The sequence below is a fragment of the Mercenaria mercenaria genome, chromosome 12 (genome assembly GCF_021730395.1).
Source record: "Mercenaria mercenaria strain notata chromosome 12, MADL_Memer_1, whole genome shotgun sequence".
Taxonomy (NCBI): domain Eukaryota; kingdom Metazoa; phylum Mollusca; class Bivalvia; order Venerida; family Veneridae; genus Mercenaria; species Mercenaria mercenaria.
Window position 1 is genome coordinate 3,227,757 of NC_069372.1, and position 17,760 is coordinate 3,245,516.

At 33.9% G+C, this 17,760-nt stretch overlaps 1 protein-coding gene across 4 annotated transcripts in view; it reads left to right on the forward strand.

Annotated features, from left to right (window-relative positions):
• Positions 1 to 16,521, forward strand: part of LOC123534588 (cytochrome P450 4A2-like) — a 36,937-nt gene extending 20,416 nt beyond the window's left edge. For 3 of the 4 annotated variants that reach the window (XM_053518995.1, XM_053518996.1, XM_053518994.1), the window contains exons 2-12: positions 4,411 to 4,604; positions 6,493 to 6,622; positions 7,524 to 7,651; positions 9,922 to 9,978; positions 10,371 to 10,494; positions 10,807 to 10,942; positions 12,352 to 12,475; positions 12,700 to 12,895; positions 14,047 to 14,129; positions 15,353 to 15,418; positions 15,824 to 16,521. In XM_053518995.1, coding sequence (XP_053374970.1) covers positions 4,411 to 4,604; positions 6,493 to 6,622; positions 7,524 to 7,651; positions 9,922 to 9,978; positions 10,371 to 10,494; positions 10,807 to 10,942; positions 12,352 to 12,475; positions 12,700 to 12,895; positions 14,047 to 14,129; positions 15,353 to 15,418; positions 15,824 to 15,929 — 1,344 coding nt within the window. In that variant the 3' untranslated portion in view covers positions 15,930 to 16,521. The remainder of the gene's footprint in view (positions 1 to 4,410; positions 4,605 to 6,492; positions 6,623 to 7,523; positions 7,652 to 9,921; positions 9,979 to 10,370; positions 10,495 to 10,806; positions 10,943 to 12,351; positions 12,476 to 12,699; positions 12,896 to 14,046; positions 14,130 to 15,352; positions 15,419 to 15,823) is intronic. The other variant, XM_053518993.1, reaches the window with a different exon arrangement.
• Positions 16,522 to 17,760: the final 1,239 nt, after the last annotated feature.

Consider the following 17,760-nt stretch of genomic DNA (forward strand, 5'->3'; position numbering starts at 1 on the left):
GCAAAAGTGCAGAGTGAATGCACGTTTCGTAGCTTAAAGTGTCCATTGACTAATGCGACCGTGTATCTTTTTTTCAGGCATACTTCATCTATAAAGTAATGATGAACACCTGAATAATGTAAACGAAAATATTCAGTCATTTTAAAATTATATAAAATATCTAAGCTTTAAAGCACTCTTGTCAAACATTGTATAAAATCTCATTGCAAAACTTGGAAAATACATGTAATCTAAGATCTTCATTAATTTTGAGAATTTGTGTTAACCCAGGATTGTAAATATCAGCAAAATTAGTATACTACATGTACTTGGTTAAAATGTTGTTGCATGCAAGTTTCTACGGAAACGACAAAGCGCTCGTTGTCTTCAAACGTACCAACATAACACTATATGTATGTCCATTGAACCTCGATGTGCTTAATTTGTGCAAGTCGGAAAATTTTGTTTAAACAAAAAATAGGACACCTGTCTACTCTGCTGTTCAAGCTTGAAATGAAAGACTTTTGACGTTATATTAAAGATCGTTTGCGATTATATCTATCAACCTATACCGAAATAACGCAGTTTGAATTTGCGTTTGCCAATATTAGATGTTGTTAACGTTTACTAGAAAAAAGTTACGTTTCGCGTGAGAAAATATTTGAAATATATGGGTAGATACATTTATCAAAAACCTGTCAAAATGCATAAAAAGAAGTCATGCATTAAATTAAACATTGGAGAACATTTCAAAAACGATAACTACAAAAAGCAAGTGGTACACGGTTCAAATATTTTTTCACATGTGTAGCAATTGGGATTAGGTAAGGTTTTAGATGCAGATACCCTTACAGACGTATTGTAAGCTTGTAACTGGAAGAAATACAAATGAAAGATATATTTTTTTTATTGGGGAATATGTAGTTTTCAAGGACAGATAACTCTTATGTCAATACCGGTGACCTATGACTTTTATTTCTTATGTTCTCCTAGGACTTGTGATAGGCTGAAATTATGCAGAAACGCATCAGATTACGCTTTGACTCTATGACTTTCAAAATGACACATGGAATGGGGAAGAAGCAGTACGCTAAATATACTGTCAAAACGGACACGTCTTTTTACATATGACAGAAAACAACGGTTTTTACTCAAGATCAAGACACGCATTTTTTCTTTGCAATCAACGCTGGGATGTTTAAACGAAATGATTTCGTTGGAACGAAATAACTATTTCGTTTAAACGAAATCATTTCGTTTTAACGAAATAACTATTTCGTTTCAACGAAATCATTTCGTTTCAACGAAATAACTAATTCGTTTAAATGAAATGATTTAGTTTAAAAGAAATAGTTATTTCGTTTCAACGAAATCATAATAATAGTAATAGTTATTTCGTTTAAACGAATTAGTTATTTCGTTTAAACGAAATCATTTCGTTTAAACGAAATAACATTTCGTTTTAACGAAATAACTAATTCGTTTAAACGAAATCATTTCGTTTAAACGAAATCATTTCGTTTAAACGAAATAACATTTCGTAAAAACGAAATCATTTCGTTTAAACGAAATAACTATTTCGTTTAAACGAAATAACTAATTCGTTAAAACGAAATGATTTCGTTTAAACGAAATAGTTATTTCGTTTAAACGAAATAAAAAAGTCTCACATTACCTAAGTGGAAAAAAGTGCGTAACATGTCACTTTAGGGGCACCGTACGTAGAAGACCAACGACATACTATCATTACGATATAATCAAAAGTCCCGCCTCCACCCTTCTTTCGCAGTAAGTACTGTATTTTAAATATAACACTACTTTCAATGGGACTCAGTACTGTATTTTCCATATGTAGTCCAATATTTGTTAATATTGGACAGTTTATTGTACCCCCCGACAACAAAGTTGTAAGGGGGGGGGGGTATACTGGTTTCAGGTTGTCTGTCTGTCTGTCTGTCTGTCTGTCCGTCTGTCTGTCTGTCCGTCTGTCCGTAGACGCAATCTTGTGCGCACCATTTCTCCTTATCCCCTTGACAGAATTTAATGAAACTTCACACAAGTGATCAGTACCAACAGTAGTTGTGCATGGGGCATGTTAGGTTCTTTTAGAAAAAAAAATTGCAGAGTTATGGGACTTTGTTTTTTGTTACTATACTATATACATAGACACAATCTTGTGCGCACCATCTCTCCTCATCCCCTTGACACAATTTAATGAAACTTCACACAAGTGATCAGTACCAACAGTAGTTGTGCATGGGGCATGTTAGGTTCTTTTAGAAAAAAAATTTGCAGAGTTAGGGGACTTTGTTTTTTTGTTACTATACTATATACATAGACACAATCTTGTGCGCACCATCTCTCCTCATCCCCTTGACACAATTTAATGAAACTTCACACAAGTGATCAGTACCAACAGTAGTTGTGCATGGGGCATGTTAGGTTTTTTTAGAAAAAAAAATTGCAGAGTTATGGGACTTTGTTTCTTGTTAACATACTATGTACATACAGTCTGCATATGCAATCTTGTGTGTGCCTAATCTACCAAACCCTTGCACACAATTTAATGAAACTTCACACAAGTGATCAGTACCAACCCTAGTTGTGCATGGTGCATGTTACATTCTTTTAGATAAATATTCTGCATAGTTATGGGACTTTGTTTTTTGTTACTATACTGTATACATACAGTCTATATACATACAGTCCACATAATTATGCAATCTTGTGTGCGTCAAATTGCAATGTACTGTGTCAGTGCATGCGGGGGGGGGGGGTACATTCATCACCTTTAGTGATAGCTCTAGTTTGATACTGGATTGCACGAGAGAAACGATTAGTATACACATACAATTTTCTCGTGCAGTCCAATATTTAGCAATAGTTCTAATCCATACAATTACATTAGTATTTTTTATTTCATTATATGATTTCGGATGAAATGCTAAGATGCAAATGAAAATAATATTTGATAAAATGACTTAGATGATGAATTCCATTATTGCATTTGCCCATATCATCTACAGATAAGGAAAAAGTATATTAAGCAAAAGTATATTGTAAATACATCAGATTTTAAGTTCCATACATTACAATATTCAACCAACAAAGATGAGCTGATTAATGTGTGTAAATATATCAAAAAAAGCAATCATACAAAAGAAATAAGAAAACCAACATAGTGCATTTGCGACCAGCATGGATCCAGACCAGACTGTGCGGCAGGCTCTTCGCTAACAGTTTCTTTAATATCAATAGGCTTTTAAAACGAACAGCATGGATACTTTCCAGACTGCCCGGATGCCCAGGCTGGTCTGGATCCATACTGGTCGCAAATGCACTATGTTGGTTTTCTCATTTCGCGACTCAAATTTGGTTATCAATAATACATCATAAAGTAAACATGTCGTACAGTTCTTACCTCCTTTGTTACTACATTATATTTGATTATACTGTTTTCTCTTTTCTCTGTTGTTAATAATATGTTTCTCACTTTCTTTAAAATTGTATGAACCTATGTATATTTTAAATATTGGTGTTTAGACGATTTACGATGTACAAGTCTCAATAAAATTCTGTTCTCTTCTGTTAAAGTTATATAGGACTCTGTACAAAAAATGGTCCCAAACTATCCGGGGCTGCTCCATTTGCAATTTTTGACGCTGTCCCGATCCCTGCCAGTAAGCATAAGCGGTGTGAATAACTATAGATTTAAATGATTATCTTTGTAAAATGTAATACAGATGTGACAAACAAAATATATTAACGCTGGAATATGTAGCAAGAGAACGCACTGTACGCACCTCTTTCCATTTTTTCTCTCAACATTTTCAAGGGTAGGCCGCAAAGTCCCAATCCATCGGGAGATTAAGACCCGCCCCCGCCCCCCCCCCCCACCCACCCACTCCCTCACCTACCCCGCTCTCGCAGCACCTCTGCTTGGTTCGTAGCTAATGATGTTCATATCTTACGTACAGCTCAAAATCATCCAGGTATGCCCCTATATTATCTCATTCCGTGTACAGTTATACATTTGCACTCACTACTATTTCAATGTTGAGTTTTGTAAGGGCGATTGCGTTCATTAAGTGCCGCTTTTCCTCTTATAACGTTGACATTTGCGTTTTTACTGTTGTAACAACACACATTCTTTTTCTTACATGTTCTATATTTATGATTACGACTTTACGACTAATATTTATTACGAATATTACGACAATTAAAAAAATTCGGGTGGAAAGACTTCTTCTGTTTCGTAAAATAGAAACATCGTTTATGTTTCAAAGCACAAATTAATAGACAATTCCAAAAAAGGTCGAGGTATTTTGTGAGCTGGATATACAATGGACTGGCAGAGAATTTGTTTTGTATGTCTGTGAGTACAGTGAAAAATATGCAAATATGACTATATCTTGTTTCAACATTTTGCAGGTGAAAGATTCGATAACGTACAACAACTATGTAATGGACATTATTAAAGGGGGAGGCAGGATGTACTGTATTTGGAACGGTCCATTTCCTGCTTTAGGGGTGTGTCATCCTGAAACTTTTCAACAGCTGAACAAACAAGCACCAAATAAAGCACGTGGACTTACAGATTGGTATAGAATAATGGAACCATGGATAGATTAGAGAAGAAGTAATAGATTTAGTTCTCGAAACAATCAATACACAATAATATATCAGATCTTAAGAGAACATTAGAACCACGGAAATCTTTGAAAAGTTCTTTGAAATAGACCATAATAACAAATCAATTATATTTATACTGATAATTGGAAAAGTTTTTGTACTAGAAAATAAATCATCAAATGATTTTTTGAAAAAAAAAATCAGAAATAAAGACAAATTTAATACAGAATGACGGAACTATGAATGAGTCAAACAGAGAAATAGTTGTTAAAGTTTTAAGATGACTCATAAAGCTAAAACACGGGGTTTCATTCCCTAAAATCTCCAAAGAGTTGTCTTTTTAATCTTATACTAGTAATTAGAAAGTATATATACATCTATACAATTTTAGAAAAGACTTTAAACAGGTCAAACAGATAACACAAATTTGATCACAGAGATTATGATTGTAAAAAGATATAGGTCACTCAAGGAATGAAATGTCTTGTCCTTAATCAATTTTGATTTCAGAAGATAGATTTTTATAAAGTGTTATATGCCACAGTAATCAAACTGTATTTATAATTTAAGTATACTGACTATTGGAACCTGACATCATGTTAGATAAAAAATGAAATCACTGCTGGAACAGTACGTATTATTTGAAATAGACCATAATCGCAGATCAGTAACAGCATAATTATTGGAGCCGTAGAAAGGGAATCATAGCTATATTATCTGAAACGGGCCATAAATTACACACAAAATATATTGTAACCACGAGCACGATAGAAATGGAATAATTGTAATATCATCACTGATATTTCATGTTTAAGACATGGATAACTTTTAATCTAATTACTCTAACTACAGTATGGCTAATTAAGGATAACATGGTGTAATAGCCATATTTCATATCTTGTAACTGGATGGTAATATTTAAATGAAATCTGGTCACTTTAAAGACATTAAACATTAAAACATTTTCACCAAGAGATTTTTAAAATTTTATCATTTTTGGGGAGATTATTATGATTATGAGAATCTGAACTTGAGTTTCGAGAAAATTTTGTGGTAGAAAGCTGCATTATATGATTCTGATACAAATATCAAAAATAATTCTACAATTCCCCGTAGGAAAAAGGAGAATTTTTTTCTCTCTAGTTTTCAGGGGAGATAACTCATAAAAAAATATCAGGGGAGGTAATCTAAAGGATTTTTTTTTATAACTTCTGTCACTATATAACCATCAATATGCCCCTTATTTTTTTATCGTTTGACATTTTCAAAGCTTACATTATTAAGTTGTATGACGCTTTTGGTGAAATTGAGGCCGATTACACCATGTTATCCTTAATAACCCACCAGTACATGCTCAGTATTATATTCAAGCAATGCTTAAATCATCACAACGATATTATGTTGATGTCACGTCGACGTGATAATTAGCTAGAAATAGCGCTTTTAAATTTGATCAAATATTTTACTTAATAGCATTAAAACGATTTGTTAGATTGCACAACTGTCTTGATTAATTTACACATACACACACTAAGCTGGCCATTCGATCGCTTTGCAGAATAATTCACCATCATTTCGCCCAAATTGACGTATTACCATTTCCGGTATTGGCGTGTCGCTATAAACAAAGAAGCGTGACAACCTTCTATTTGGCGCCATAAAAGTGTTATCATATTTGATACTAAATTTTTAAATAAAAGACATATTAGAATCGAAATACTTTTCACGAGGGCACAGCCCATCATGTGTAAATAGTGTTAAAATACGGTTTTGCTATAAATTATGTCGATTCTAATGTTTTTTTATTTAAAAATTTAGATCAAATATGATAATTGTTTCCTGAATATCCAAGCAAATCTGACCTAAGATAATTGTTATTTCAGGGGAAGGTCTGACAATAAGTGGAGGTAAGAAATGGGAAAGAAATAGGCGCTTACTTAACCCGGCGTTCCATTTTGATATTCTTTCCGGGTATGTGGATGTAATGAATGACGTCACAGACTCATTGCTGGTAAGTGACCTATCTAAAATAAACACCAAAAAACACACCCCAAAAGTAAAAAGTACGACAATGTAAGCACATGAACACATATAAACGTAATTCTAATATGCTTGTCTCTGTTAAAACACTCTTACGCTATAACGACGCCACGTTAACGTGTGATGACGTCATGGTTTTTGTTGCGACCAAGAAAGAGCTTTTCTATATTTTATGTACTGTTTTAGATTAATAGCATATTAGAATCGAAATAACTTATAGCAAAACCGTGTTTTAACACTATTTATACACTCGGGTGGTAATATATTTCTACGTCGTACAAATAATTTATTACGTCCCACGTATAACCACCCATCGTGCATAAATAGTGTTAAAGCACTCTTTTGCTATAATTTATTTCTTAAAAAAATCATATCAAATACATTTTATATACTTATGCGCTTTGAATTCTATTTATTGAATTTGCATGTTTTTAGAATTTTCATTTTTATTTCGATACCAGAATCATACCTGAATCAAATATACAGTTACGAATGATTCCAAATCAGACAATACCATGCCATTCCTTTCATAAACACAGATAGAGCCTACGAGTAAACAAGACATTTTATATATTGTTAATCAGCATTTTCTTTTTAAAACATAAATCAATAATTTAATGCTAGCCATTGGCTTCCTTGTGGGAGATGTTACATTTCCCGCTAAATATTACTCACAGAGCATGCGCAATGATGTTGGGATATTTAGACGGCAAAGTGTAGAACAATGGGTATGGCGACATTTTGAGTAAAATAATTAGTATAATCTCTAGCGAGTCGGCTTTATAATGTTCTTATGTAAACCTTATTGTAGAAAAAAACAGCTGGTACAAACTTCTAGGGTCATTTTGGCTTTGACATTTACAATTTTACAGGACAAATTAGAGGAAGCCTCACAGAAGAGTGGTTCGGTGGACACATTTCCATATTCATGTCGTGCAGCCCTAGATACAATGCTGAGATGTTTATTGTCTTACGAAGGCAGTATGTTAGAGTCGAACGAGTATGTAAATCACACTACTGAAGACTTTTATCAGTTTTATTGTTACATTCTTAGAAAAGAAAAAAATGAATTATTTTTTCTATGTCTCCATTTTTATTATTTGACATAAATTATTTTGCGATACAGTAAATTGTAAAAGAAAATCATTGAGCTTAAAATAGCAACATATTGAAAATTATAATCTACTTTAAGATTCGATTAGATTGCTAGGGGTATAGCAACCTATAACATATTTCGTTCTATTAAATTGCAACTCCCATTTTGATTTATTTCGAAACTTTTATTACTTTGCCGTATAGAATCCAGTCTGGTTCCAGAAAAAGATTTTAAACTGAAACTTGTCTTGTACATCCTTCTGATTATGTATAGTTTGAAATGGATAAAGGTCACCTCATTGGTATGGTTTTACATGATCTTCAGAAAGCGTTTGATACTGTTGATCACTCCATCCTTCGGATGAAACTTGAAGGGCTTGGTCTTGCGGAAGATATTATTCGTTGGTTCAGGTCGTATTTAACCGAGAGACAACAGCTCGTGATGTTTCTGGTACATGCTCTATGCCTAGTAAAATTACATGTGGTGTTCCACAAGGGTCAATTCTAGGGCCTCTTTTATTTTTAGTTTACGTAAATGATATGTCTGCAGTAGTAGTCTCAGCTATCTTGGTATCTGGTAAAAATAGTTCAGTCATTGAAAAAGAGCTAATATTTATTCGGCTCAAAGCCAAGGTTAAAGTCAGATAATAAGTTGCAATGGTCAAACTATAAATTCCACTTCATCTGTCATATATCTAGGTGCAAATTTAGATTAGAGTCTTACTGGTGAATACATGGCTAACTCCATTATCAAAAAGGCAAACGCCAGGTTAAAATTTCTCTAAAGGAAACAGAAATTTCTTACTGTTCATACTAAAAGACTTTTGGTTTTAGCTTTGATACAGTGTCATTTTGACTATGCTTGTTCTTTCTGGTTTCACGGCTTATCTCAATTTGGGGCAGACAAGCTACAGGTTACCCAAAATAAATTAATCAGGTTTATACTCAATCTGAAAAATAGGTCTCATATTGCCCGAGAACATTTTTATTTCATTGAATTGGTTACCCGTCTGTAAAAGGGTAGAACAGATAACATTGTGTCATGTTTTCAAAGTTAAGAATGGTCAATCGCTTGACTATATGAGTCAATACTTTGTGGCCCAAGATTCTGTTCATTCATAAAGAACACGGTCTAGTGACAGTTAGTCCTTTATTTTACCTAGGGTGAAAGGCTTTGGTTTGAAGTCATTTTCCGTTTTAGGTTGTAAATTATGGAATATGCTTCCATCTCAAATAAGGAATCTGTCCAGCCTTACAGTTTTCAAAAGTGCTGTTATGGATCGTTTTTTTTTTTGTTTTTTTTTTTTTAAATATTAGATTACATATGCAGAAATTTGTCCTTAAATTAAGTGCAGCAGTTTTTAATTAAATATCTTAAGTTTCTAATAATTAACATGGAACATTACAAGTTTTATATAATAATAGTATCTTAATCTAAATATTTATTTTTATTAAATTTGTGTTTCATGCCTCTCTATGTCAGAACATCACTAACAGGGACCACAATGGAAATAAGGGATTTCTTCTCTTTTTGTGTTATCCCTGATATTGATGTACTGACATGGTTCATTACATATACATATTTCATGAATTTAATTTTTTTTACCTTGATAAAGTTTAATATCATATCATGAATTCTGTTATTGTTACCATGTTGTCAATATCAAAATAAACAAACACACCTGGAAATTTTCTCGTATAATCTACTTACCAGAGTACATCCAAATAGTCTTTCAGATAGATTTTTGTATTGCTTATTTTAGTAAAAATAAAGATTTTGGGGCCAAATGTTGAGGGAGCAAAGTCATACACTGACCGAACACGCACTCAAAGTTGGAAAGCCACCGCGCATACATGCCCCCATCTCGTTACCTGCCCACATATCCACCCTGATCCCCATTGCTCCTTCGCCAATGCCATCATTATTTCATGGCTCTTTTGCTTAAATGTGGCCTCCTGAAATGTAATTTGAAACAGTCCTCTTTCGTTGAAAATTAAAAGCACCATTTCAAACTGAATTAAACTTTATAAAAATTGTAATGCTTGGCTTAAAATTTTCAATAAATGTTTGTTATCTTGTAAATCTAAAATGTTATATTGTTTATCTCCCTTTATTCATATATCTGTTATGCATATTCTTTATTTCACATTAATTACCTCTAACACCTTTTTTAGACACGAATATATCAAAGCTGTACAACGTTTAACGATGATTAGTTGGGAACGTATGATGTAAGTAAAACTGAAAATGTTTTCATCATTTAATTTGATGATTTGCATATTTCTATGTGATTAAGACATGACCCCAGAATATGCGTTGCAAAACCATGCGCAATCAAACTTTAAAAGTTTGATTTCTCATTTTCACCGTATTACAGTGTTAGAAGTCGGAAGTTCAAGCGTTTTACACACTGCTGTTTCAAACCTCCTTGCTGTGCATAAAGCTAGGCTCATTCCAAGAAAAAAAGCAGCTTAACAACTGTTCCCATTGAATGTACTGTAATAAACAGCCACCTGTCATTAACTTGAATTGTATAAGTACCTATGAAATCAATTTAAAAATTTCCATGTTATGACTGCGGTTTACATCATTTTCATTCATTAATATATTGGACTTATTTCAGGCAGCCACTTCTTTTATTTGACTTTCTCTTCAACTTGTCTCCACTCGGACGAGAGCATAATCGCTTGATAGAGGTGGTACATAAATTTACAGGAGATATCATTGAGGCTCGACGAAGTCTTATGGTAAAAAAATATGAATAGCTTATTATTAATTAAGCCATTCTAACCGAGTTTTATTATTTTTTCGCCTTTTTTGTTGTTAATTAGCTGTTTCACAGTTGAATATATAACAATGTATATTGAATATTATATAAAGTGAACTATTGCTTTTGACTCGGAAATGTAGTTTTGTAACAATAATTTGAAGTTTACACTATTTACGATCTTATTTTGATATTCATTTCAGTATTCCAAAAATGAAAATAAGAGTTTTGCTTTCTTAATTAAGAAAAAATAAGAAATAAAAGTTACTTAAAAATGAATTTGATTGTTTAGAAAGAACAACCGGATACAACTAAACAGAAAGAACGTCTTGACTTTCTGGATATACTACTGACAGCTAAAGATGAAAAAGGTCAAGGTTTGACCCAACAGGAAATTCAAGATGAGGTGGACAATATTGCATTTGCAGGTAGGTGTATTTTCACAGGTTAATCAATCTATCATGGGACTTGTCACCTAAAATTAAAGATATCCGTGCGCATCTTTCACTAAAATAGTTTATTTTAAAATTTTTACTTTGAATATAGAAAATACTCACCATATGAAAATACATGTACCTTGACTAAATATATGAACCAACTTTGTTTATAGACCTACATTCACAATTAAATGTCATGTATCATAGTCACTTGTTCACAAAAACTTCCAGTTCTTTATTTGTAGAATACATTTGTATTAGCTACATAATTAGGTGGAGATAAAATATGATTTTTCATTTCTTTTCAAATTTGATTTTCTAAAACAATTATTTTCAGTTGCAATGAAAATTAGATTTGCAATAAAATATGTTCTATGATAAATATTCTGTATGATTCTCAAGTTCCATGGTCAATTTTAATGTTATATATATTATATCAAATTAAATAGTCCAGGGTTTTTGTGAGTTTCGGCTTTATTTTTCTTAAGATCCATATATAAATTATACTCTAAACGTATCTAGAGGGGTTGGACACTTTAAAGGTAGTTGTTTAGTTCATGCTTAAAACATCCTTACAGTTTAAAATAAATACAGACAAAACTGATTTTTTATACTTTTGACCAGTGTCCAAAATGGATGAAAATTAAATGGAAAATTGTACATTTAGATAATTCGGGAATGTTGAAAATTTATAAATATTAAAACTTTAAGCAGTTTCAATGGAAGCATAGAACGAAGAAAAAACACATAATGGCAGACTCGATTCGACAGAATCTGTTCATGAGTCTGAGAGATAAAGAAAGTACAATGCCCCTAACGCCATACAGGGGATACATTCTTTGTAATGCCGCCACAAGGTACTTACACACTGTTGTTCAGATGTGAAACAAAGAACTCAACCAAGTAAAGTAACAGTAGACTCGGTTTGATTGAGACTGTTCATGAGAGGTAATGGAAAATGCACCCCCACTCGTGTCCCCTAGCACAGACTTAGACGGAACTCGTAACACATTCATCGAATGGACTCCATGATCTCAAAGAACCAGAAATACAGCAACACTGAGAACAGATTGCAACCGCCACCATAGCACTTAAAGACCGTTGTTGTGACAGTTAATAGAATTTATAAGAACATCATTTGGATACATGGAACACAACCAAGCGAAGTAGTAGATTCGGTTTGATTGAGGTTGTTTTTGAGAGATACTGGAAAATGAAACAAACCATATATTTACTGGAAACAACAGAAAAAAAGATGAAAATGGAAGATGAGAGTAGTATGTCAGTACTAAAAGAAACTTAAACCACTTCATATTTATAAACTCGTTATCATAATTGCCCAACATATTTTAGACAATGGAATCTAGAGATTTTAGTGTTTTATAATCGTCTGTTTCAAGGTCACGATACGTCAGGTTCGAGTATAAGCTGGGCAATCTATGCATTAGGACAAAACTTGGACATACAAGAAAAAGTTTATAAGGATGTGCTGACTGTAACTAAAGGGAACACGCATATAACACAGTGAGTTCTAATTAGATCCAACAATAAGGCAGAATCTTAGATTAATAAACATTGCCACGCTGATTTGTTCATACAAGATAATACTTGAACACTACATAATCCTATATGGAGCTATACACATTAAAGTGTTTGAAGAAAGGCTTAAATACATGTTTTTCATGGATATCGCTATATCGGTATCTTACGTATACAAATCACGTAAATATTTTGTATCTTTATCGCAGGAATCATCTCTCCCAGTTCAGATATTTGCCGCTCTTCATAAAGGAGGTGTTGAGGTTTTACAGTCTCGTGCCGATAGTTGCTAGGAAACATTCAGAACCAATCACAATAGACGGAATTGAAATACCTCCCGGACCAAGGGTTGATATAAATATATACGCCATACACCATAATCCTGAAGTCTGGAAAAATCCTGACGTAATTATCAGATTAAAAAAAAAATTTACTAAATATATTCATGACTAATGTTGTAAATTTCCTGTGCTACATGAAGCTCAGCTATTGTACCTGAAGTTCGTATTGGTTATGTCGAAATCGGATATACAGGTATTCGGTCATCGAAATCAAATGTCGAATATCCATTTAAGTTGTTACGCCGTTAAAAAATAAATACTTTGACCAATTTTGAACGGCTGATACGTTTGTAACATATAATAATATTTTTATTTGTAAATGCGCGCTGTAAACTTTAAATGGCATGCAATGTAACACGGGCTCCTCTTGCAAAATAGTCACACTTCAGGTATCACAAAAGAAATCGACATATTTCATCAGATTAAAAGAATAATAACTAATGAATCTTAAACCGTTTGCATACTTATAAGTTGAAATTATAAAATAATTGCCATATATCCATGGAGGGACATTTTTAACGTTATTGAGTGCAAATTTAAGACGTTATTAAATGCTTTTAAACGCGGATTTTTATCATACCTACACATAAACTCAAAGGACATTGCTCTAAACTTGGGGCTGGTAAGATCTTTTAGATGAACTAGAAAAGCGCTGTCAAGCACAACACTTATCATAATGCTTAATTGGTCATAAGAAGTAATGAGATGTGCAACACCCTTCACGACCCCTTACATCGGCTTATGCGGATTTCTATTACTAGTATACAGAGATACGTTTCTTTCTTTTTGAAGTATTGAAGTAAACGAAGAATTTGAATAATCTTTATATTTTGTTTTACGTACTAAAGAGATTATTTCAAACTTATGTTAATGTTCGTGTGGTCACTTTTTGGCAGTATGTGTAGCTAATACAAGCGCATGGCTGTCTGTGAGAGAACATGTATTCGAACGGAAGTTGTTGTTTGTAATTACTTGTCCATCAACTTTAACCTTTAGCCTGCTGGCGGCAAGTGAGTCTGCCTCTGTGACCATTGCAGACTAAGATCAGCCTGCACATCCGCGCAGCCGTGCAGACTGATCATGGTCTGCTCTGTTCGCTGTCAGTCAGTAAATTTTCAGTAAACACTCCTTCGAATGATAAATGGTGTTGCCCAAACTGAATGATAGATCAATCCACAGGCTAAAGGTTAAACTGATTTTAATTTTGTATTAAAGGAATTCAACCCGGACAGATTTGACATAGAACAACGTAGCGAAACAGATATATATGGATTTATTCCATTTTCAACTGGGTCAAGGTATTTTTCTATTAAATTGCTTAATCATGAACGTCTGAAGTGATTCGACGAATATGTTATTATTAGTATAAATTATCTTCTAACACGACCAGCAAATAACCTACATACATGTAGAGCAAAACCTATCTCGGGTTATTCTGCAATAAACCACTCGCGTGCAATGACGTCATCCGATCGAGGTGCGTAGCACGGTCGTAAAAAGTAGTAACCATTTTTTCTAACACTGTTGATACATACTAGTATGTCGTGTTAGAATCGAAATAATAAGTTCCCAAGTGTGATTTATCGTAGAATAACCCGAGTTTTTCGTTCTTAAGCGAAACAAAAATACCACGAAGGCCTGATATATTCTTACGCGTAAGGACTCGAAACTCGGGTTATTCTACGATAAACCACGTTTGGGAACTTATTATTTCTTAAATAAATTGCTGAAGTTACTGAAATATTCAGGTGAAATCTTTTGTAGTCTAAAATTAAGCAAATATTGTTAGTTGATCAGTAACTTGAAGAATTGCATTGTCCTGTAACTTTGGAACATATTGCGGATAAAGATTAAGGGTTTGCGTGCAATTAACCGGTTTAAGCTCCCCAGTGATGATTTTGCCACTGACCGTTTCAAGAGTCTGAATGTATTTGTTTGTGTCTGTTGCTTTGTCTGAGTCTGTAGTTTGCACATACAATTGAGCCGCACCATGAGAAAACCAACATAGTGCATAATTGCATCCGCGCAGTCTGGTCAGGATCCATGCTGTTCGCTTTCAAACCCTATTGCAATTAGTGAAACCGCTAGCGAACTGCATGTATCCTGATCAGACTACGCGGATGCGCAGGCTGGTCTGGAATCATGCTGGTCGCAAATGCACTATGTTGGTTTTCTCATGCCGTGGCTCAGAGTTATACACTGCTCTTAGAGTGTGTGTTTTTCTTTTACCTAATGGATCCGTGTCCTTGTTGTTTTTTAACAAATACAAAATTTAACATGAAACTTTGTCTTTCCACTTTTTTTTCAATTTAAGATCACTTTATTTTCACGTAAGAATTTAGTTCACTTGGCAATACATATGAAGGACACATTTTGTTCATAACCTTGTGAGTTACATTTTGTCGCTTAGAAATAGCAGGGAAGTTCAATGATGAAACATGACTGAATGTTGCGATGGCATTAAAGTTTACTTTTTTATTATCTAATGAACTTTACAGTATGTACTTTATTTCTTTTGCAGAAATTGTATCGGACAAGTATTTGCCATGAACGAAATAAAAATAGCGCTTGCAAAGTTTGTGAATAGGTAATGTGCTCTTTAAAACACTACTAAATTACTTAAAACAATAGTGATCTGCTGGAGAATTACGTTCGCGTTATAGATTCGAGCACCCCCGTCTTATTTGTAGATTTCATGCACGTGTTACTTGTGATCAGTGTTTCAAACGTACAGAATAATGGACAACAAGAGTAGGGCAACATGATAAGTTGTCACCCTAATGCTGAATCTAGATTTACATGTCATTATCAATCCATGTATATAAATGAAATATCCAATGATGGATCACAGGTCGATATGATTTCATAAAATTGAGAGCCAATCAAACAGAAACTTTGACTAACATTTTCGTCACCCCAATGCTACATTCAGACTCGCTTTGCATTCCCAAAATACCAAATTATCTGTTTACTATATATTATATATTTATAGATTTGAGGCATTGCCAGTGAAGGACCACAAGCCCCAGTTTCTACCGTCTACTGTTCTGAGATCATTAAATGGACTACCTGTCATGTTGAGGCGTAGACAACAGTAGGGCTGCGTGTTTTAGCTGCTACGATTTTAAATACCGTTTCTGTACCATTCGTACTCTATCAGATAATGGTCTTTACTATTCTTATATCAATCAACACAACACATGTACTTACGACCTCCCAAAAGACGTTCTTGTTCTAGTGAAGACGGAATTATAAGGGATATACATGTATTGCATTGTTTTAACGTAGTGGACCTGTGACAAGTATCAGAAAATTACGAATCTCGACATCTTCCGTTTTTTTACGGAGAGTCATGTTTGCGTTGAAATATATTTATGTCCGAAGATTGCCGAATTGCTTAACGAGAAAAGTAATTCCATGGAAATGGCCGAGTGTTACTATTACAAGTCCACTACTTCACTCTTAAAACTCAAGAAAAGAACTTTATTAGTTTTTCATGTTTTTGTTTTAATTTAATTTCCATTGCTTTTATATTTAACACCCAAAGTTAAACCGCCATTCAGATATACTTATGTAAAAATTGTCTGTCTTTTAGGCGTATGCTTTGTTGCTTTTGTACTGAAATTGAGATATGTTTTTAGCAAAACTTCCAAAATAAATGCCCACAAGTGTACCTTTATGGCAAAGTTCTGCGTTTCGTTCTTTTTGCTATTTTGGTCAATCAACAGTGTCATAAACGAACAACAGTCTTCTTTGAAAGACAAAAATGAAAATAAAAAATTTGGTTTGACATGACACGGTAATAAAAAAACAATGACGAATTTAGAAGTTCATACAAATTGTTTGCGTTGAGATTAGAGCGTGATGTGGTTTAAAAAGTAGTGTTAAATAATTTGACGTGATCATATTTGTGACACTTGCTGTATTTGGTCTTCCGTACAGCCCTTCGTTGGACAGCCTCTGTTATGTCAATGCCTGTATTTGTGTAGTGGCCAGATTAGGGACGAACAAGTGACTTGTAAGCTGTGGACCTATGTTTTTCGGACCTCACATTCGATTTCTTCAAAATCTACAGTTTGGTTGCCCTTTTTGTAAAGCATAAAATTATGCATCTTTATTGCAAGCGACGACACTATAAATAATATATAGCCTGGCTCCCGGGTTGCATTGTTATATGTAATAAATACGGCAAACATTTTATAATCAATTTTTAAGCCTCTATTTTTTTATCAAATGTACGGAGCCAGGGATAATATAAAATATTAGTACAGAAACAACCTTTTCTGGAGTTAGAAACTTATATATGAGAAATGTGACAGGACAAATGTAGGGACGGGAGCCAGTCTAGATCATATCACGCCCGGGTACTAAACAGAGAAAACACTATCAAGATACCAGGGAATCAATAACAGTACTCCTATTTCACACTTGAACGATCTGACAATCGTGCCCCATCTTGATTCCTAAATTTGTAGTTGGCTTAGGTAATTTGATTTGTTGGGTTCCTGCTTTGATGGTGGAGGAAGGCCCCAGATGACCCTCCATGCATTATTTCATCATGAGCGGGTACCTGGGTAGAACCACCCACCTTCCGTAAGGCAGCTGGATAGCTTCCTCACATGACGAATTCAACACTCCGAGTACGGCTCGAGCCCACATCGGTAAGGGGCAAGTGATTTGAAGTCAGCGACCTTAACCACCCCTGCTTAGGTATGTGATAAGAAAATTTGGCACAAAAATTAGGTGCTCAGCAAATAACCTTATTAGATTGTGACACGTTTTGGCAAGTCATTAATGTGAGTAAGGAAGAGGAGAGGACCCTGAATAACACCAGATGTAACAGGGACCAAACCTACAGCACTATCTAACACTTACCCTGCTAAAATTCTATAATAAAATTGTCCATCTTCCAGTTTGGACAGTTGCATT